Raw genomic sequence first — 23,759 nt, forward strand, 5'->3', positions numbered from 1 at the left:
TCGCTTTCAAGTGTACCGAAATGGCCAAATATTTTACACCTTTGGACAACTGCCAATGCCTCTTAAACATCTTAGATTCACAGGTGACGATTTCAGTAGTGGACACTTTGATGTTTATGAATGTTTAAACTCTCAAAAGCTGGATGTGATTTTATCAATGAAACCGGTTGTGTGCTTACAACGCTTGACAGATGCCAAATGTCACTTCAACACAACAAATCCTGCAAATACTGTCGTAATTGAAACAAACCATGAAACTCAAACCGATTATGACAGCAGCAATCCAAGCTGTGAGATTTGAGACAAGATTACTGTTCACATGGCCAACTGTAAGTTACATGCTCAAGAGTAAGCTCAGCGCACAGCTTGGTCATGTTACAACCGGAGGGCCGAACTGACAACATGGTATACAAAGAGATCCTTAACAAATAATTATTGGCATATTGTCCCACAGTTTAAAAAGGTTTAATTTTCTTCTTAATAAAAATTTAAATGCAGTACTTCACAGCTGCGAAGCGCGGGTATTTTGTTAGTTCTTAAATATCGGCACCAGTACACTTCTTCTCCACTCCTCAGGTATCCATTAAACAATCTGGTTAAAAACCAGCATACAATTATACAACTCAAAATTATATATTGAGCACATCTGTCTCGACTAAAACTCTCCAAAATGTTTCCAGGGCATGATCCAACCTGGAAATGTTGCAGTTCCAGCACTGGGTCACATGTTCTGGGCCTGCACCAAATTAACATTATTCTGAACAAAAATTTTTAATTACCTCTCAGACATCCTTGGACTCACAATCCCTCCTAACCCATTAACAGCTGTGTTTGGGGTTCTTCCAGAGGAGCTTAAAGTGGAGAAAGACAAACAAATTGTAATTGCATTCACAACACTGTTGGCACGCAGACTCATTCTGATAAACTGGAAGAAACCAAACTCTCCTCTTTTAAGTCAGTGGGAAACCGATGTGTTATATAATTTGAAGTTGGAAAAAATCAAATACTCAGTTAGAGGATCCGTACAGACTTTTTTCAAAACATGGCAGGATCTAATCAGTAATATTTTAAAATAAGTTCATGAAGCACAGAGAATTTATTAATGTTTTAATGGTATGTTTACAAGCCTTAAATTTTACGCCGTTTGGCTTGCTCTCTCTCTCAGGGGTGGGGATCGATCTGTTTTTAACTCAATTTTTCTTTTTGTAAAAACTTGATTGCTTTCTATGGATTCCAATAAAATTAATAAAGTAAATATAAAAAAAAAACTCCACTGCCATCTCTCCTAAACACCTTCATGCTTCCACAGGTATGTCATCTGGACGAACGGCTTTTGCATTTTTCATCCTCTTCATAGCTGTCCTTACTTCCTCCTTGCTAATTCGTTGCACTTCCTGATTCACTATTTCCACATCATCTAACCTTCTCTCTCTCTCTCGTTCTCTTCATTCATAAGCCTCTCAAAGTACTCTTTCCATCTGCTCAACACACTCTCCTCGCTTATGAGTACGTTTCCATCTTTATCCTTTATCACCCTAACCTGCTGCACATCTTTCCCAGCTCGGTCCCTCTGTCTAGCCAATCGGAACAGGTCCTTTTCTCCCTCTCTTGTGTCCAGCCTCTCATACAAAACTCATCATACACCTTTTCTTTAGCCTTTGCCACCTCTCTCTTCACCTTGCGTCTTATCTCCTTGTACTCTCGTCTACTTTCTGCGTCTCTCTGACTATCCCATTTAGTCTTCGCCATCCTCTTCCTCTGTATACTCTTCTGTACTTCCCCATTCCACCACCAGGTTTCCTTTTCCTCCTTCCTCTGTCCAGATATCACGCCAAGCACCCTTCTTGCTGTCACCCTTATTACATCTGCTGTAGTTGCCTAACTGTCTAGTAACTCTTCAATGCCACCCAGTGCCTGTCTCACCTCCTCCCTAAACTCAACTTTGTAGTCTTCCTTTTTCAGCTTCCACCATTTGATCCTTGGCTCTGCCCTCACTCTCTTCCTCTTCTTGATCTCCAACGTCATCCTACAGACCACCATCCTATGCTGCTTAACTACACTTTCCCCTGCCACCACTTTGCAGTCTTCAATCTCCTTCAGATTGACTCTTCTGCATAGGATGTAATCTACCTGTGTGCATCTTCCTCCACTCTTGTACATCACCCTATATTCCTCCCTTTTTTTAAAATACGTATTCACCACAGTTATGTCCATCCTTTTGGCAAAATCCACTATAATCTGACCTTCTCAATTCCTGTCCTTGACACCATACCTACCCATCACCTCCTCGTCTCCTCTGTTCCCTTCACCAATATGTCCATTGAAATCCGCCCCAATCACCACTTTCTGTCCCTTGGGTACACTGTTCCTCACTTCATCCAACTCACTCCAAAAATCTTCTTTCTCATTCATCGCAACCCCAACTTGCAGGGCATATGCACTAACAACATTCATCATCACACCTCCAATTTCCAGCTTCATAATCATTACTCTGTATTGCACCCTTTTCACCTCCAAAACACTCTTGACATACTGCTACTTCATAATAACCCTAACCCATTTCTCCTCCCACCCACACCATGTTAGAACAATTTGAATCCACCTCCGATCCACCTGGCCTTACTCCCCTTACATTTAGTCTGTTGCACACACAATATATCAACCTTCCTTCTCTCCATCATATCTGCTAACTCTCTCCTTACCAGTCATACTGCCAACATTCAAAGTTCCTACCCTCAGTTGCACTCTCTTTACCTTCCTCCTCTCCTCCTGCCTCCGGACACGTCTACCCCCTTCTTCTCCTTCTTCGGCCAACAGTAGCCCAATTTCTGTAAACACCCTGCTGGTTACTGGTGGCGGGCGTCGTTAACCCGGGGCTCGACTGATCCTGTATGGAAAATTGTATTGTTGTCTGCATATTGATATGGCAAAATTTTACACCGGATGCCCATCCTGACATAACCCTCCCCATTTATCCGGGCTTGGGACTGGCACGAAGAAACACTGGTTTGTGTATTCCCTGTGGCTGGGTTGGAGTCCTAAAATGTAATATGACTAACAAATAATTTCCACTGCAGAGTTGCCTGTAGTTCATTAGGATAATACTTTCTGTTAAAGATGCTATATATACCCATTATACACAACAGATGTTCTGCACTGTGTGGTGCTGGGCTGGTAACATCACTTTAAGAGAGGCCTACTAGCAGGTTCAGTTAAGGGACATAGTTTGGGCCTCCAGGAAGTTGTAGCAATGGATAGATTTAATACAAAACTGAGTGCCATTATTAACAATGCTGCACATCCTGTCCCTGACACACTAATATTGAGTACTTTCAGCCAACTAAGTATTCAGCAGAAGTGTGTGAAGAAATGCTACTTAGGCTCTTTTATACCAAAAGTAATACATCTGTATAATGCTTCATTTTGGCTGTAACTGGCAAATCAGAACTTTTCTTTCTTTTTAGATTTTCTTTCGTTTTACTCATTCTGGTGTGTCTTTGCACCAAAGTATCTATCTATCTATCTATCTATCTATCTATCTATCTATCTATCTATCTATCTATCTATTTAATGGGCTTCTGTAAAAAGCCAAATTTCCCCCAGGAACAAATAAAGTTCCATCTCTCTAGCTACACATCAGAGCTGCTCCCCTGAAAAGCTGCGATACCTCCTGTATCATTACATCCATTTTGTGAACCATGTTTTTTAATGTTAAATTGTGAGGTGTTTTCAGCTATCTTGAGGATAACACAGTTGATAACAGAGGCAGTAATTGAACTAGGGTCCAAGATTTGCTATCCACTGTACTGCTGTGCTGCCCAAGACTATACGGTAATAAGATAAGATTTAATTTGACGTTTAGTTGTGGAATACATTACAGGCATTAGATGGAATCCAAAACCTGCAGGTGAACTCTCTCCCTAAGGGAACCGTGAGAAACAAAGATGAACCAGCATGCCAGAAGTATTGTTATCTGGTATTTATGTCAACACAGAATTTCCCGACCCATTATGCTATATCCTGCCAAGCCTAATTTGTTAACAGAGTGGATTCCTAACTCATTTTCCTGTTTTTTTTTTCCTTTTGGGGTCATGGGGAAAATACTTAACAATGATAATTTGATGTTTAAAAATCTTGTGCTGTAAAGTGGTGCTTTGGGTAGCATTACATCTCACTTTACACAGATCTGCCTTGTGTATCACGTTTTCTGGTTTTCTGCTGTAATTGACAACTTTGAACTGGTAAAGTGGGTGTGTGAGTGACTACTCTAGCAATGAACTGGGATCCCATTCAAGATCTTTTCTTGTGTGCATCCATTTCCTGGAAGAAACTTCAGGTTCCAACAGCAAATATATATAAAATGAATGAAAGGCTTAAAGTGTTACTTTTAGTTGTTGTCTTTAGTTACTTACAAAATAAAAGTCATGTTGTGACCATTGACTTTGTTGCCATTGGCTACATTTTTTGGACATTAAGGCTTCCAGTTCAGGTCCTGTCAGGTACTATATACTAAATGCAGGAATTGAATTGTAGGAGCTCACAATTTTGCTGAGGGTTAAGGGGTCTGTTGCAGTGAAAACCACACATTAGTCTAGCTCAGGAGGGCTGAACCTGTCCGTCTCTGATTTACAGACTCACAAAGTAAACACAATTCATTGCACCAAGAAATGCACAATATAACCTGCTGTAACATAAACATGCGAGAAGCAGGGAAGATGTTCAAAAAAGGGTGTGGACGATTTATTTCAAATATTATGAATAAGACTACTAAGTATAACTTTCAAATAAAGACAACAAAGGAGAAGACAATGTCAATTTTACAATGCTATTGTATTAAAAATTGAGTGACTTGCAACAGACATCCTTCATTTTATATAATGCCCTTCTTTCATCAAATCAATCCAAAGATGTTTTACAAGTAGTGAGAGAGAGTACAGTTGTTTACATAGATTTCTGTCACCCGTCAAATGAGTCAATGCTGGGGATAGAATTGGAAACTTGTAGTTTACCGACCCATACTTTAACCATTAGCTCCATTGAATTTAGAAGATAGGTCTACAGAAGAGACCCTGATACAGGGCAGTGATGCATGAATTGGAACCCTCTGTGTGCCTGGATATAGACTACATCTCTCCTTAATTTGTTCTGTCCTTTTAGGGGCATTTGAAATGTTTCAAGTCTGGCTTCATTGTTTCATATGCAAAGATTATTTTGGAGCCACCAGTGCAGTAAGGGATTATAGTATGTGCTCACCACCTCCAGTATGTGTCTGATTTCTCAGCAACATTTTGCAACCATATCACATTCACGAGTAAGAGAGCCAAAACATAGATCTAGAGAATTTCCAAGAAAAAGATAATTTCTGTTGTATGTCTTTTTTTTTTACATCATTCTGTAGGTGAATAGACAAGTGTGAAGGGAACTGTGCTTTGAAATGAACCCAGAAAAAACTCTCCAGAAATTTCTCCACAAATTACCTAAAGCCTTCTTTAATGTTTGAAATAGCACAAATAGTTTACTATATCAACAAGAAAACTTTGGGAAGTAAAAGAAGAGACAAAAAGCTGGGTTACAGTTGATGAGCACACAAAATCAACACCCAAAATAAACAAAAAACGCTCATATTGAAAGCATTAGACAACTCATTGAAATTCAGGATTGTTAGTCAATTATACTTAAAGAAACACAGTTTTTTCACAGTTCACAAAAGTGAATTCTACTTTTTTTGCCTTATACATTAAAATTAACTGTCTTTGAACAACATATTTATCTTATGTACAGTTTAGCATGGATTAGTGGATCACCTCTGATTTTTATTGAAAATATTATTTAAATTTACTGTAGGCTATAAAGTAAATAATATTGGAAATGGGCACAAAGCATGGCAGTTAGTTCACATAGTGAAGGCTCAACAAACAGTAGAGCGGGCATTATGAAAATTATCATCAGCTAGAAATTATGCTTTTGTTCTCCTCTGGGGACTAATGGCTATGACATTGGACTTTAATTCTTAAGACTGCCATTTCAGTACTCACCATTCATGTACTTTGTGAAAGTAAAGCGGTCACTTAATATTACAATATTAAAAAGAATTTGATACAAATATGTCCCTAAAATGCCTTGAGATGAAGTTGAGTATACAAAGACACCATATACATAAATGTGTCTTGTTGTTTGTGTATACATTTTAATATAGTAGCTAGAAAATTGGTGTGCCAATTATATAAAAAGGTTCTTGGGATGACCCAAGTAAGGAGAGTAAGTTTAACATGTATGTGGATAAATTAACTGAATGAATTATTAAGTAAAACATCAAGTAACACATTGCATGAACAGGAACTTTAGTGAACAGACAACATGGGTTAATATGGGGAAATTCTTTTTTACTAATAAAAGCAAATGATCAGAGAGGTACATATGATATTATTTATCTTCATATTCAAAAAGCTAACACAGTTAACACAGGAGAGTCGTTATGGACCTGGGTGGATGGAAAAGCTCCCAGAAAGCAGGGTAATGGTAAGAAGATGAACTAGGTGATGTTAAAAGTGTTGTCCCTCAAGGTTCATATAGGTTACATAAACATTCTGGATAAGAATATACAGTAAATAAATTGGTTAAGTCAGCAGACAGTACATTATGTGGAATGGCATATACAGTAATTTAGAATCAGAATAGTCATTACTCTTGGAATAGGAGAACATTCTGACTTGGCCAAATATATGGCAAATGCAATTCAATGTAGATACATGTAAAATATTACATACAGAAAGCAAAAATGTTAGATTTGAAACACAGTGGGAGGTCTGAAATTGAAAGTACACTTTATGAAAAGGATTTAGGAGTTGTTGCAAACTCGTCATTGTTTACATTCACACAATACACAGAAGCAGCTTATATGGTTAACAGGATGTTAAGTTACCCAATACAATTTGCCATGTATAAATCAAAGGAAGATATGCTACCTCATATAATGTACCTGTTGAGGTTTAATCTGTAAAATAGTGGACACTCTTTGTCTCCATATTACAAAAAGACATATCAGTCAATTTAATCAAACAGAGTTTAGCTGATGTAGAAGATGCCCGGATCACAGAGAGACACCAGGACACACACACTCAGAAGTCCCAAAAGCATACATGTTTATTATTCTCTTTCTTTTAGCATACAGCACAGTTTACCAGTCCACTGACTCAGTCCTTTTCCGTATCTTCTCCTTTTCTTCTGCTGGCTCCACTCCTCTCCTACAAGCCCTGTCCTCTTCCTCCCAACTCTGGCTCCCCGAGTGGAGTGAGGCAGCCTTCTTTATATTGCACCTGGAAGTGCTCCAGGTGCTCCTCAATCAACAAGTGCTGCATGGGAATTCAGCTCCTCTTCTGGCTGCACGTCTGGGTGTGGTGGAAGTGCTGTATGCCAAGGCTCCGGCGCTGTCCAGTTGCCCCCTATCGATGGCCATGGGCCCCAGCAGGGTTGAGCTTCTAAGCTCCAAGCCCGTGGTCCTGATGCAACCCAGGAGGGTTGCCCTTTTGTGTCCCGGGGAGGTACTGCTGTTGACATGTCCTCTCACCCAGTCCTCTCCTCAAAAGGGCATCCCAACCGGGCAACCCCCAGCCGTCTGCTACAGTAGAAACAGATGAAGAGGAGACATAATAGAAGCACTTAAAATTATGTGGGGAATTAGTGTAGTGGATCCCAATTGTCACTTTAAAATGAGATTAACAACAAGAACATGAAAACTTAATTGAAAACTGGTTAAAAGGAAATTTCTCACAAAGGTTACATGTTTTGTTTACACGGGCAATCATAAATAAATGTTATAACTTAACATCTAGGGTGGTAAATAGTAGTACTTTGGGATCATCAAGCTTGACAGGATGCCTTTTTGAAAGAGTTAGGTGAATAGAGATGGATGAGCTAGACTTAGCTGAATCAACCTTCTTGTCATAAGTATTCTAATGTTTTCTGATTTGTATGTATATATACATTGTATAAACATTTTTTATCTTTTACTTACTCGATTATACTTGTACTAGCTGCACTATAATTCATTTTGTAGTATGGTAGATGGCACTGCTTCAGTTTGTTGGGTTTAAATCTCAGGACTGTACACTTTCAGTGTGGAGGTTTCATGTTTTTCCAGTATCAGCCTAGGATTTTCTTCCAGATTCTTTTGTTATTCTTTCCAAATGTTAGCTAAATTGGTGACAATATATTAGCTAAATAGAAATTATGATAAATGTGTCTGTTGACAAAATGGTGCCCAGGCCAAGGCTGGATTCAATGGGTGACCAGGTTAGAAAATTGATGGACAGACATTATTTTATTTAATTATACGTGTGCTTTCATTATCAACCTATCATTAGAATAGCTTATTGTGGCATTAATACAGATGTGTGTAAGTATGTACTGTGACAGATGGATACCTTGCTGAGGATTAACTCCTGCTAATGGACTTGATGCTGCTGGGTTCTGACCCTCAGAAACTTGAACTGTATTTATAATGTGTATTCTTTTTGAGCCTTTGCAGTGCTTTAAAAAGTGTTCTGTATAAGAATGTGTAGATCTGAGTTATACTGTAAGTGGAACTGTGGTTAGTATTCCTGTCAAATAGCTTTATATGGGAATTGTTTGCATGGAGTAGGCCCATTCTCTCTGTACAGTATACCACCATTTTTTCTCTGTGTACTCTTAATTTCTTCCTGATTCTAAACACATCCACCTTATGGTTATTGGTGACTGTAAGCATGCACAGTAAAAGTGTTTATATGCTTGTGTGGGGTAAATTCTGCTTTGAGAAGGGTTTTTTTGCAGGGCATTTGCAATGTAGTGGTTAAGGCAATGGAAATCAATCTGCCATTTTGCCAGTAACACACCTTCTATTCCCACTTGCCATTTTACTTGCCTATGCCCCAAATGGAATTATACTGTAGAACACCTTGGAATGGATTCTCTGTTGTAAGGTTCTATATAAAATAAATATTGTTTGCATTTGTTTCCGTTGGTGGAAATGGTTTGTTAAAAATGCTCGTCTGGAATCATATAACAAGGCTTTGGAATGTGGGAAGGCTGAGGCAAGATGCTACTAAGTTTCTGTCAAGTCCATATAGAGCTAACATTGATGACAAGTAATCATCGTATTTAGACATGTCTGAACATTGGTAGCATTATTTTAAAAGCAGATAATAAACCAGAATAGTCATTTAAATTGGAAGGGGGATTATTCAAATCACTTGACCTGAAATGCCTTGCAATTTTTGAATTGTGCAGTATGTGTGATGGTTTATAAATATGTATAGGTACATGTACACATCTATAGTTAAAGTTCCATGGCCAGAATGCACTAGGGAGCATTTACACAGATTAAGTAACTGGACTACAAAATATCTTACAGTTTAGACTGTACAATTATTTGAAGGGAAATGCCTATGCCTCATAAAAAAAGCAAATCTCACCATTGTGTATTATTGGCTTTTTTTCAGACAAGTGCTGTTCTTTGCTCAGGAGGCTGTGTCCTGCTTGCAATCAGCTCCCTTTTGGCGATCATCACGGTTTTCCTTCCCAGTGGCCCTTGTGAGAAAAGGATGTGCACTCTGGCTGGATATATGCAGATGGCAGCAGGTAAGACTTTGACCTCATAGCCCTGGTTTACTACTGTTTAAATTTCTTGCTGTGTGATGACTGGAAGTTAAATTGAAATGTGATCCTCAGTAAAAAGAGGGTTGTTTTGGCTTAAGCAATCATGAAAGAGTTAAGTGTTGTTACAGCTTTTCATGGTGGACTTCACCAAAAGCAGCGTATCTTGGTGAAGCCATAGGGATGCAGGACTCCTATCAATTAATATCTAGTTTAAGACTGCTGAGAACTTTAACATGCTTGATCTAGTCATTAATGACTTTACTCATAAATAAGCTGAAATGGTAATATTTTTCAGAAGTGAATTATTTAGCAATATTTTAGTAAAAATACTTCTCCTTGGGACTTTGTGAGTACATTGACTGGATGACTTCACGTAATGATTAGGCAACATGAGTAATGTGAGATTTTTTAATGGAAATTTTCATATTGCTTACTGTAGTTAAGGTCCTAGGCCCATAAAATAACAGAATCTATAGCAGTTTTTATCTGTAAAGATAAGAGACCCTACACCGTTGTTGAAAGAGATAGCTTTCGACAAATGATACAGGTTTTTGAACTGTGGTATGCTATACCAAACAGAAAGCAACTGAGTGAAGTTATTGTGCCTAGGCTTTATGAAGATTTTAAGCAAAGCTTCGCCACATCAGGCTAGTGGAGAGAGTAGCCCTAACTTGTAACAACTGAACATCCAGGGAAGCAGATTCCTAGTTACAATTACACATTAAAAACGAGTGGGAACCTGTGGTGGATGTGTTGCAGACACACTGGGAGCAGCCTCACTGCCTATATGCAGAGCTGCTGAACTGGCTGGCTTTTGTTCCAAAAACCTTTCTAGCATTTCCAGTGCGTTGTTCCATTACATGGTATTAAAACAAGGAACCCCCCCATAATATCTGTAAACTCGGATGTGGAAATACTTATGTTACTTAAATTATGGTGAATTCTGACTGAGTGCAGTGCTATGAAAAAGTTTTTTTGCATTTCATTTTTAAAAAGAGCAATGATATTTTGTTCCACATCTTCCAAATACTGATGTTAACTGTTCATAATTAGGTATTTCTTCTGAAATGTCATTCCATGCTTATGCATATGTTATATAGACATCCTTCAAAAAAAGTTTTATTGAAATTTGTCACATTTTATTAATATTCTCTGTGCATGGTTATGTAATTTCTAAAAAGCCACCACTTCAAATACATCAGTGCACGCTAATTCAGTCAAGATAAAATTGATATCGAATCAAATTGGGGTATTGTGAATTTGAATTCAATCAAATTGGGACATCGGTGCTGATACCCAGCCCTATCGGTCACCATAGATTTCTTTGTTCCACATGAAAACATGTCTTCAAACTACATAGAATAAATAACCTATAAAAACCTTTTTGGGTGGATCATTCTTTTAAATTTTAAGTTGGCCATGAGAGATGTGACGCAAATAGACTGACAATGAAGAGACACTGTCAAAACAGTCGAGATGTTAACAATGGATCCAGCACAATCAAAAATATGATCAAGCAAAAATCCTTAATTTAAGCACATAAACCAAACTCATACTCAAAAGAAAATTGAAAGAGCTCATAAACTGCAGAAAACAAAGCACAAAGAAGCTACAAGCATACTAGTTAGTATTCACCTTGGTAGTACTCACTCACTACCAAGAAATCTGCTTTTGTTAGTAATTGTGAGTGCAACATGTGATGATCAGAATATCAGTACATAGCAGAGCTGACAAACAAGAAGAGACTGTTGTCTCAATGTTTTACTAGCAGAAAATTAACTCTTCTGTTGACGATTAATGGTTTCAAGCAGTGTTTTCGACATACAACTAAGTTCAGAACCTTGATACATGAGGGGCACTAAGCAATTTGCCATGGCTTTTATCAGGAATCATATTTAGCCAATTTCAATATGTAGAACAAAGTGGACATTTTCCATTCTTCTAGACTATTACAGACACACAAGGCCTGTTAAGACAGAAGATTTAACAGGGATACAAAAATCCAGTTTCACCCCCAACCTGAATTCCTGAGAAAATGGCTTAACCACAGCTCTAACATTCTTGGTCACCCCTGTACTTCATCTGATAACAAAAGTGTAAATCAGAGTTGAACATCCTTTCAGACCACTTGAGACATGGAGGCACCAAAAGGACTCCCAAGTTTGCACAAAGAAATATAATTCAATGAGTGGCAACTTTGGTGGACAAAATAACGCACCTATGAGCAGGCACTGTTTCTGTAACTGTAAGTGACCTTGATCCAGTCACCAGAGAGTACTCCTTCCTTTAAAATTAACTCCATTCATTTCTACAAAGCTTGCACTCTCTGAAACCAAAAAGCTGATTAGCCTCTCTCTCTGCTCTGTGCCAGTGATTGAGCCCAGTCTGAGAAGACTGAGAAGCAACCATTAATTCACGAAGGGAACTTTACCATCTAAACTCTTTTGCCACAAAGAGTAATGCTTTTCCTTATGAAACTGTGGAGCACACAGCAAAAAGCCTAACTGAGAAAAGCACAGCAAATCACAAACAAAGGACCACATCGCAAGAAAAGTCCTCTACTTAAATCCAGATCAACAACTTCACACAACATTAGACATCCTTAAAGCTTACTTGGTATTGTATATCTGTTTATCTGTGAAAAGATAAATTAGAACTAAATAACTGGTAAACATCCAGTCTCTTCTGTTTGTCTGTCTAATCTGTCTTGCACCTGTCATGCATCTTGTCTTCTATGTCAATATACATTATATGCAGTTATCATATTTCCATAACCCTTGTGATTATCAATGAATTGTATTCCAGTTGTGTCTCACTTAATAATGTTATAACCAGTACGTTATCATTTTTGTCATTAAGTATTGATGTATATTGAGGAGGTGGGATAACAGTGTCTATTATCATAGTCACCCTGCTGTCTTTGGGTACAAGGCACCATGTCTGCATCACTGCATTCGGTGCGCAGCATGTGTCAAAATCCCAGCATGGGCCAGCAACATACAGGGATGTGCCTTTGTGTCTGATGTCATTTTCACTTTGGATAAAAGGTGTCTCGTCTGTATGGGTGTTTTCCTTGTGCAGTGCATAGCAAAACTATAGCTGCACACCAGCAGCACTCAGGGACATACATGGCTTTATGTCATTTTCTCTGCGATATATCAAGTATGTACCTGACCTGACGTAAACTACATTAAGCTAACCTCATCTCAAGTAACCTATCCTAACATTAACGTAATATACACATCACATAAATTAATATTAATTCTCTCAATACAATAATATAAAACATTAATAAAAATATAAATATTGTAATACAACCACTTATGATGATGTTTCAATGTTATTTGATTTTGTTTATTCTACTAGTCAAGACGTTGTTAACCTAATCATGACTGTATTTTCTTTTATAAAACAAGTGTGCTTTAATTACCTTGATATAAGTCTAATGGCTAGAGTCCACATCCTGCAGAGAAAAGTAAGGAAAGTAAGGTAGGGTAGGGGCCTTACCAAAACCATACCAAATTATTTAATTAATTACTGGCAAAGACAAAACTGATAATTAATTAACCAAGCTAAAATTCTCTCATCTTTTCTAAAAATGGCACAATTCAGGATCCATTCTTCCAAAAACAGGTCATGATTTGGGCTGCTCATGCAAATTTTCAACACCTCCATGATATTGCTTAAGTCATACGAAGTTACTATACATTAATGCATAAGTGTAAGGAATGTAATTTGTTTAGCAGTGTTCTTATAGATTCAACAAGCAACTTTGCTATGCATTTTCACTGTTTAAGTACTATTCTTTAAGAGTCAGCATAAAATAAGCCCCCCAAAATCGAATTTACCTTTGAAATTATACATTCCTGAATTTATCATTCAGATGGCTCTATTGCATATTTGGAGATACACACAGTATATAGCAAGGTGAACAAATTGTAGCTGTGCAGAAGAACCTGCTAGGCAGTACTTTTTCCATCCTTTTTTTCTGTTTTTACATGAGATAGTGTTTCTTTTTTTATTTTGTTATTTTTTTATTTACGTCTTCAACCCTCTGTTTTCTTCTTGCATGTATTCTCAGCACCCCAGGGTGCCTTAAAAAAGAAAAATCAAATCTGGAGGAGCCCCATTCTAGATCTTTTCAAATACAGAGTGTAGTCTTTTGATAATTGTTCATACAGGATTTGAGTTTCAAGTTGAAGCCTCTAAAATAATCAGATGGTTCATTTGAAAACCAAGACACTTCAGAAACTGTAGTAACTGAAGGGTGTGGATTGATGAAATGCAATACTGTCTTAAAGTCATCCTTTAACCTCACAGTATAGTAAAACCATGGCATCTCCACACAGGGCTAAAAATAACGACTTTGTCATCTTTGCCTCGGGGTGTATGTGGAGCAGCCTGTGCCTCCTGATTTTCCCAAGTTAAATCTGACATAATTCAAAATGATTATTTCATCCTGAGGCCATTTTCTAACTGCTTAACACCAAATGTGAGTCACTTTTAATTCTTTTTTTTGTTTTCAATGGAAGCTGTGTTTGCACATCTGCTGGCACGTTGAGTGTACATTATTACAATGTAGTCATTAAAAATTGGTGATTGTGAAAATGGACAGACATCTTGTACCTGCTACAAGGGTCGGTGGGCTCTAGTGTATATCAGATTTTTGTGAAAGTCATAAACTATTCTTTCAGATGCAAGCTAGTCACCCCGAAGAAAAAAAAAAACTGCAAAATCAAGAGAGCAGGAGGCTGCAGGATAATGTAGCAGAAAAGTCAGTTAAGAAGCTTCTGAGAAAGGGAGAAAATACAATGAAAAATTAATAAGCCTTTTCACCACAGAGCTGCTCAATGGACAGATGTAACCCGTTGCATCCTGGTTCCTTAGATGTATAGCAGCTCTGATGTGAGGGGCTTATCACTAGAGGAGTGCACACATATGTTCAGTTTTATAAACCTTGCAGGGATGCCGGGTGGGACATGTTTTTAAAAATTATTTCACAAGCCAAAGTATTTGTGTGATTAATTGTGATTAGTATGTTCTTTTATAATTAGTTTAGTAAACAGGGTTTTCTTGTCAGACAGCAGACTCAGTGGATTGTTCTACTATTTGGCAACATTACTAATGTAATCATTTTGATCTTTTCTTAAGGTTGAATCAGATATGTGAGGCAGAGGTACTTTAGGACAAAATCAAGAAGTTCATTCTGGATAGACCTGATGTCAAAACACTGCAGGACAAAAGATCTTCAAAGAAATTGAAGGGAGTAGATAGACACGTTTGAGGTCAAGACAAAGGCAAAAACCTCTACAAAAAAAGAAATAATATTTTTTAGGGAAACAAAGTATAGACAATTACCAAGCATGTAACATACCCTTGAATATGATGGCTGCCATGAGCAGACCCCATGAGGTGACATGTATGTACATAATAAAGACAGGCCATACACTAACATGTGCATCACAGCAACTAAAAATCTAAAGTGACAGAGAGATAATGCCATTATTATGCATCTGTACTGGTGAAAAATGACAGCTAGATGATAAAATTAATGTAAGATATTATTCATGTTTTTTTATGTATCTATTCAGCTATCTCTGACTGTGCAACTGATTTTATTGGACTGAGCAAAGGACTCACTGCCATTCCTGTGATGCTGATGTTGTTAGAGTGTGATTGTATGTATGCGCTGGAGCATGAAGTCATGATGCTCATTTTATTTAAGGCTGAATTTAACAAGGTTGTACTGTCCAGAATCTTTTCCATAGAGAAAGCTAAATAGCCGTGAAATAATATAAAAAGTCTCTAGCAATTTAGTTTATGACCTATTGATTTTAAACTTGGTGATACAGAGTGTTGGTTTGTTGTAAATTAAGAACTTATTGGTAGATAAATTTGTGGTATTTGACCGTGCTATTAAATGCTCATGTATTTTCTTATTGTTAACTTTGGAAGCCTTCTGACACTCCACATTGTAAAAATTACTTCAGGACTGTTCTATTATGGATTTGTACAAAGAAAACACTTTGCTGAAGTGCATTACATTTCTGAGGTAGGCAGGATACATTTTAAAGCTCAATCGACAGAAAAGCAAAATATCCATGATAGCATGCTAAAAGCATGGTGGTATATTTTAATTTAGTATACTGATCTGAAGGCTCCCCATTAGCTTTAATTTAAAGGGTCTAAAATACAGCTTCATTAAATCAGAATGAAATACAGCAACCATTTGCACCCCTAAATAATATTTTCTTTTTTTTTCTTTTTATTAATTTTATTGCATTCCATACAAATCAATCAAGTTTTACATAAAGAAAATTTGAGTTAAGAACAAATCGATCCCCACCCTAAGAGAGAGAGCAAGCCAAACAGCATGAAATTTAAGGCTTGTAAACATACCTAAATTAATAAATTCTCTGTGCTTTATGAATTATTTTAAAATATTACTGATTAGATCCTGCCATGTTTTGAAAAAGTCTGTACAGATCCTCTAACTGAGTATTTGATTTTTCCAATTTCAAATAATATAACACATCAGTTTCCCACTGACTTAAAAGAGGAGAGTTTGGGTTCTTCCAGTTTATCAGAATAAGTCTGCGTGCCAAAGTGTAGTGAATGCAATCACAATTTGTTTGTCTTTCTCCACTTTAAGCCCTCTGGAAGAACCCCAAACACAGCTGTTAATGGGTTAGGAGGGATTGTGAGTCCAAGGCTGTCTGAAGGTAATTAAAATTTTTGTCCAGAATAATGTTAATTTGGTGCAGGCCCAGAACATGTGACCCAGTGAGGCTGGGACTTGGTTTGCAGCGTTCGCAGGTTGGATCATGCCCTGGAAACATTTTGGAGAGTTTTAGTCAAGACAGATGTGCTCGATATATAATTTTGAGTTGTATAATTGTATGCTTTGCATATGGAGCTCAAGTGAATTCTCTGCATTGCTACTTTCCACTCCTTTTCTGATGTATTAATTGAGAGATCTTTTCCCAGTGTCCTCTTGGATCTTTGAAAGGAGGGATTGTAAAATGATTTTATATATTGTAGAGATGGAGTCTAAGTCCTTGAGATTGAGCAATATTTTTCCAGCATGGATGAGGGTGCAAGATGAGGAAAATCTGGAAGGTTCTGTTTAACAAAGTTCCTGATTTGAAGATAGTGAAAGAAATGTGTAGCTGGAATGTTAAATTTGGAATGTAATTGTTCATAGGATGCAAAGACGTTGTCTATATAAAGATCTCTAAGCAAGTTAATTCCAAATTTTTCCAGATATTAAAACTGCATATGTTTGTGAAGGTTGAAAGAGGTGGTTCTCTTGCAGAGGTGCCACAGATAGAAGCTTCTCCGTCTTAAAATGCTTTCTACATTGGTTCCAGATTCTAAGTGAGTGGAGCACAATTGGGTTATTAGTGTATTGCCGATAACGTGTGTTTATTGGAGCACAGAGCAAGGAATACAAAGAAGTACTGCAGGATTTTACTTCTATTGCGGTCCAAGCCTGTGTATGTTCTTCTATTTGTGTCCAGGTTCTTATCGCCTGTATATTTGCTGCCCAGTAATAAAACTGGAAGTTAGGTAGAGCCATGCCGCCTTCTGCCTTTTGTCTTTGTAGGGTCGCTCTTTTGATGCGTGGATGTTTTGAATTCCAAATAAATGAGGTTATTGTTGAATCTAATTGCTTAAAGAATGATTTATTAATGTATATTGGATGTTTTGAAATAAAAAGGAGCTTAGGAAGAATATTCATCTTAACAGTGTTAATTCTTCCAGCTAGTGTGAGATGAAGGGTTGACCATCTATGCAAGTCTTGTTTAATTTTTTCCATGCAGACGCGAAATTTTGTTGATAAAGAGCTTTATGTTTACTTGTGATGTTTACCCTAGGTATTTAAACTGTTCTGCAATGATAAAAGGTAGGGTGTCTAATCTAATATTATATGCTTGAGAATTCACTGGAAAGAGTACACTTTTATTCAGATTAATTCTGAGACCAGAGATCTTTTGAAATTCTGTGAGTGCTGCTAAGACTGCAGGCACAGAATTTTCTGGGTCCGATATATACAGTACCATATCATCTGCATATAATGAGATTTTCTGTTCCAGTCCTTCTCTGCTAATCCCCTTTATCTGATCAGTATTTCGACAATGTATTGCCAGTGGTTCAATGGCAATTGCAAACAACAGCGGTGACAAGGGCATCCTTGTCTAGTGCCACGTTCTAGTTTAAAGTAGTCTGAGCAAATGTTGTTGATGCAAACTGAAGCTTCTGGGTTAGTATACAGTAATTTAATCCATGCACAAATGTTGGGCCAAACCCAAACTTCTCCAATGTAGTAAAAAGGTATTTCCATTCAATCATGTCGAATGCTTTTTCTGCATCCAATGATAATAATATTTCTGGGGTGTTTGATTTAGTTGGTGAGTATATTACATTAAACAGGCGTGAAGATTTGAAGATAAGTGTCGGCCCCTAATAAATCCAGTTTGGTCTTGTGATATTACGAGGGAGCACTTTCTCCATCCTTCTAGCTATGATTTTAGAGAGTATTTTAACGTCGTTATTCAGAAGTGAAATTGGTCTGTATGATGCACATTGTAATAAGTCCTTATTTTGTTTTGGAAAAAGTGATTAGTGCTTGGCGAAAGGTTTGTGGAAGAGATTGGTTATCTCTGGCTTCTGTAAATGTTGCTAATAGGAGGGAGCTAGCTGAGCGGAGAATTTCTTGTAAAATTCTGCAGGGTAGCCATCAGGGCCTGCTGCTTTCCACCTTGGAGTGACTTTATAGCATCTAGTAATTCTGATAATGCCAGAGGTTTATCAAGTTCCTCCACACTAAAAGCGTCTATTTGTGGTATCTGTAATGTATCCAGAAATGCATTAGATTGTGTATTGTCTTCTTTAAACTCAGTAGTATATAGGATTTATAGTAGTCTCTGAAAGTGTGCATTATATTTTTGTGTTCGATGATTTTATCTCCATTCGTTGTGATTACGAGATTGCGTTGCACTTCTTGCTTGTGAATTTGTTGAGCTAAAAGCTTATTAGCTTTCTCTCCATGTTCATAGTAATGATGTCTGGATTTGTAAATTAGTTGTTCAGTTTCTTTAGTTGTCAAGAGGTTTAATTCTGAATGTAGAGCCTGCCTCCTATGTAGAGTCTCGCTTGGTAGTCTGGCATGTTCTTCATCTATTTTAGTAATTTCGCTTTTTATCTCTGCTACTTTCTTGGCTTCGAATTTATTTCTGTGGGAAAGATATGAGATAATCTGTCCTCTTAAGAAGGCCTTAAGAGTTTCCCAGAGTATTCCTGCAGAGATCTCGGGGATGTATTTGTCTCTAGAAAGAATTTGATTTGTTTGGATATAAATTCAGTACAATTCTCGTCAGCTAATAGAAGCAGGTTGAGGCGCCATCTGGGGTGAGTGTATGGGGCTTAGTAATTTTAGCTCCAAGATCATAGGTGCATGGTCAGAAATAACAATAGCATCGTATTTACAAGATTTAATCTTAGGCAAGAAGTTATTATCTATAAAGAAGTAATCAATCCTTGAGTAGCAATGATGTACTGGTGAGTAGAAAGAATATGTTCTTGAATTTGGGTTTAAAAACCTCCAGGGGTCTGATAAGTTGTGATCAGTTATAAACTTTGTAATTATCTTTGCGGTGTTAGATGCGTTCCCCTGTGGAAGAAGTCCTATCTAAAAGTGGATTTAGAACACAATTAAAGTCCCCAGCCATTATAACTTTATGAGTGTTCAGATTGGGAATGGATGCAAATAAATTTTGTATAAATTCCTTATCATCGACATTAGGTGCATAAACATTAATCAAAATCATTTTACAGTTAGATAAATCTCCCATGACCATTACATATCTCCCTTCAGGGTCCAATACTACATCTGATGCTACAAATGGGACTGTTCTGTGCATGAGAATTCCCACACTTCTAGTTTTCTTTGTATAACAGCCGGAACTGATCCTTGTCTAGTAAGCGGGTCTCCTGTAAAAATACTATTTTAGCGTTTAGACCTGTTAGGTGAGAGAGTACTTTCTTTCTCTTTAATTCGTGATTCAAGCCTTTAACATTCCAGCTCACAAAATTAACTGTCCCATCATGGAGACATTGACTCTGAGTTTTTGATGTCATTTTATAGTCTTAACTGGAAGTGAGACAGCTTTGACCTTAATTTCCTATTTCCCATAGAGTTGTTGCCATGTAGCTTATTATTACATTGGTAGTTATAATTATAAAGATTAAGAGGATAGATTAGGTATAGATCAAGCCTGCTCTCTTTCTTTCCCCCCTTAACCCCCCACCCTCCCTTTTTGCCTCCCCAAGTGAGGCTAGAACCCACTTCACACAGTCCCAGTCCTCTGACATACAGTACCCAGAGGCAGAGCACGCAAAACAAGCCCTCCACGCAGCGGTGTTTTAGGATTAAAAGATAGAAATATCTATTACCAATATAGTCTAAAAGAAAGAAAAAAAAAATTGTGCATTTAAAATATATATAGTCTTCAGCAATCTTAGTGCATTAAAATAATACACCCAGACAATAAACCTGGGGAATAGTGTTAGAAATTTGTCCAAAATAAGCATAATAAGTCTGAATAATATTTTCTAATTCAACTATCTGCTCAGACATGAATGAAGAACATTGTAGTGGGTTTCTTTAGGTTTTTAGACTTTTCAAAGCATTGACAAATTTAAAGTAGAAGAACTCTTTAAGCAAAATAATTTAAGAGCACTGGTTAAAAATAAGGGAAATGCATTCAAAACAATCTCAAAAAGCTCACCTTCATATTAAATCTGGTGTTTTTCACCAGTACTGAAAAAAAACTGATTTCAAAACTATGTTAGAATTTGGCTAAGATTCTTATCCCTATCCACATTTTTGGTCCACAGTTTGTTCTTGGTCCCTCCAATCAGTGTCTGTGAAACATTAATCAGGTGGCAAGCATGTGATGGGATTTAGAAGACACAGCTTCATTGAGACTCTTTGCTCAAGCATTGAGCATAGAGCAGTGGACTCTAAGCTATCAACTTCCCGACAGTGTTCAGAAGCCATTAAGAAGGCTAACAGAATGTTAGGTTATATAGCACGATCTGTGGAGTACAAGTCCAAGGAGGTTATGCTCAACCTTTATAATGCACTGGTGAGGCCATATCTTGAGTACTGTGTGCAGTTTTGGTCTCCAGGCTACAAAAAATGACATAGCAGCACTAGAAAAGGTCCAGGGAAGAGCGACTAGGCTGATTCCAGGACTACAGGGGTTGAATTATGAGGAAAGATTAAAAGAGCTGAGCCTTTACAGTTTAAGCAAAACAAGATTAAGAGGTGACATGATTGAAGTGTTTAAAATTATGTAGGGAATTAGTATAGTGGATCGAGACTTGTACTTTAAAATGAGTTCATCAAGAACACGGGGACACAAATGGAAACTTGTTAAGGGTAAATTTCGCACAAACATTAGAAAGTTTTTCTTTACACAAAAAAGATAGACACTTGGAATAAGCTACCAAGTAGTGTGGTAGACAGTAAGATGTTAGGGACTTTCAAAACTCGACTTGATGTTTTCTTGGAGGAAACAAGTGGATAGGACTGGCGAGCTTTGTTGGGCTGAATGGCCTGTTCTCGTCTAGAGTGTTCTAATGTTCTAATGTTTTAATGTTCATTGTCCTTCCTGTCAAGCTGTTTCTGTGATTATGTTTAGGTTACCTTTGCTTGTTTCAATTTTTCTCTTCTATACTAATAAAAGGCCAAGCCCTCACTGACTGACTCACTGACTCACTGACTGACTCACTCACTCACTGACTCATCACTAATTCTCCAAGTTCCCGTGTAGGTAGAAGGCTAATATTTGGCAGACTCGTTCCTTACAGCTTACTTACAAAAGTTGGGCAGGTTTCATTTCAAAATTCTACAATTAATGGTCATAACTGGAAGCTATTTTTCTCCATATACTGTAATGGAGTTGAGCTGGATGGCCGTGGGGGTATGAGTTTCGTGTGACATCATCACGCCTCCACGTAATCACATGAACTGACTGTCAACGCAGTACGTAGAAAACCAAGAAGAGCTCCAAAAAGCGCTGAAGAAAACATGCATTATATAATTGAGAAGGCAGCGAAACAATAAGAAGCGAGCGACTGACATTTACAACCATATTTATGAGTGCTGCTACTTCGGAAACAAAGCACGGTGTAAACTTAAAGTTTAAATTAAGTTCATAGACAGGCTGCCACTGGTGTTTGTCATGCCCACGGGTAATGCGGGATACAAGTTTAATGAGAGGACGCAGGATATAAACGAGAGTTTTGATCACTTTGTAACTAAGTTAAAATTGCAGGTGAAGGGCTGTGCTTATGCAAATTCCGAGAGACTGTGTTTGTCTGACTTATATTAGTTTGTACTTATTATATCAGTGTTTGACACTTTTCTCAAAGATTTATTACCAATACCACTTCCACCTGTTTTAGGCTGTCCTTCGTGACACTATATCCTGTAGAAATCTTTTTCCAAAATTTAAAAGTTGATTTGATGAATAGCTGAGCTCAAATTAAGTCTCAATAAGTTATAATTGCAAGAGACCTGATGATGAACAACATAATGTTCACTGTGAATCCAACCATTACACTGCTTTTGTTCTTATCTTACATTGCCTTCATGTATTCCCTTATACTTCTCCTGTATCTGTCTGTCCCTGTGGGCATAGCCTGAGGTATATCACGGTGAAAGGGTTTAAAGCAAACATTTTACTTTTAAGTCCAAATATTAACCATAATAGTACAAGTTAATTGGTGGTATCTCTTCATCTACTTGTTTTGTCTTCTTTAGTGGACATGAACTGGCACCTCATTTCTCTCAAGAGGCAATACAGTTCTTTGGGTGGGTGAGGCTGGTATGGTTTTGCAGTGCTTACAGTGACTGTACCGTCCATTTCAAGAAGTGTTGTCAGATGTTAAGGTTCCCTTTTACTGTTTGTGCTTTTGAGTTTTCTCCCACACCTTGCTTTGCCACTTTTTGATGGAGTTCTGGATGACATACCTTCGTCCATTGTATACTGCTTCTATTGTTTGCGCAGATTTTTTTAGTTCATGTGACTTGCCATTGAATCAGTTGACCAGAAGTTTTGTAGGATATGGTTGATCTTCTGCCAGGTTTTGTGCTATTGGGGAGCTCTTCAGACTTTGAGGATTCATTCATCTTCAATTCAGTTGATATAAACAAGGCAATACAGGCATTGTGAGAATTATAATGCAAGTATAATTTGAATTTATGCTTTTGTAAAAATGTCTTTGTTTGGCACATGATTCTGCCTTGTGATCCCCTAGGTTGTTCTGAGGTAACAGAGGTGGAAACAGTTGTCAGTCATGTCACTTACCTTATACCCACTGTTCTTGTTTCAAACCCATTTCTCATACTCATCTTACCTGACTGTGCTCATTCTTCTAACTCACAGGTCATCATGTTACAATCATCACCTCTTTACAGAATGAAGAAGGTGATTGTATTTGAAATAATGTAACATTCTCAAACCATCTTAGTTCAATTTAGATAGCATATCCTAGTTAATTCTCAAAAGGCAGGAACCAAGCCTGAATGGTGTGCCAGTACATTGTCTTGTTCATAGCTACAGAGGGTCAATTTAGAATCAGCTATGCAATGCATCACCAGAATATCTGGAGGAAAACCTTCAGAGACATACAAACTCTGCTGGTGACAGGGCCAGGATTCAAACCCAGGGTGCTGGATGCATGAGGTAACAATGTTAAACACTGCATCATCGAGCCCTCTCCATTTGAAACAAATGACAGTTAATAAATAAGGATATTTGAGGTGTAATAAAAGTCTTCGGAGTATGACTCTAAAACATACTTCTTATCTGAATGTGTGAGTACAAAATGTTTCATCAACAATACATTGGTTCACTACTGAGATATTGAACCACAAGTGTATTATAATGCAATGCAACATGATTTATCTCTTTTGTAAAAATAACAATATATCTCTTTATAGAAGGTTGCTGGTCAAAGTGTTTTGCCATTTTTTAATAGAATATTCCTTTAATTTAAACATTAGGTGGTACAAACATTAAGGATTAATGTCCCTTGTATAATCTTGTAAT

At 37.4% G+C, this 23,759-nt stretch overlaps 1 protein-coding gene across 1 annotated transcript in view; it reads left to right on the forward strand.

Annotated features, from left to right (window-relative positions):
• Positions 1-23,759, forward strand: part of LOC120531539 (transmembrane protein 211) — a 259,858-nt gene that overhangs the window by 85,909 nt on the left and 150,190 nt on the right. The window contains exon 2 of the mRNA XM_039757039.1: positions 9,480-9,618. Coding sequence (XP_039612973.1) covers positions 9,480-9,618 — 139 coding nt within the window. The remainder of the gene's footprint in view (positions 1-9,479; positions 9,619-23,759) is intronic.

This window comes from Polypterus senegalus, chromosome 6, assembly GCF_016835505.1.
Source record: "Polypterus senegalus isolate Bchr_013 chromosome 6, ASM1683550v1, whole genome shotgun sequence".
In the NCBI taxonomy this organism is placed as follows: domain Eukaryota; kingdom Metazoa; phylum Chordata; class Cladistia; order Polypteriformes; family Polypteridae; genus Polypterus; species Polypterus senegalus.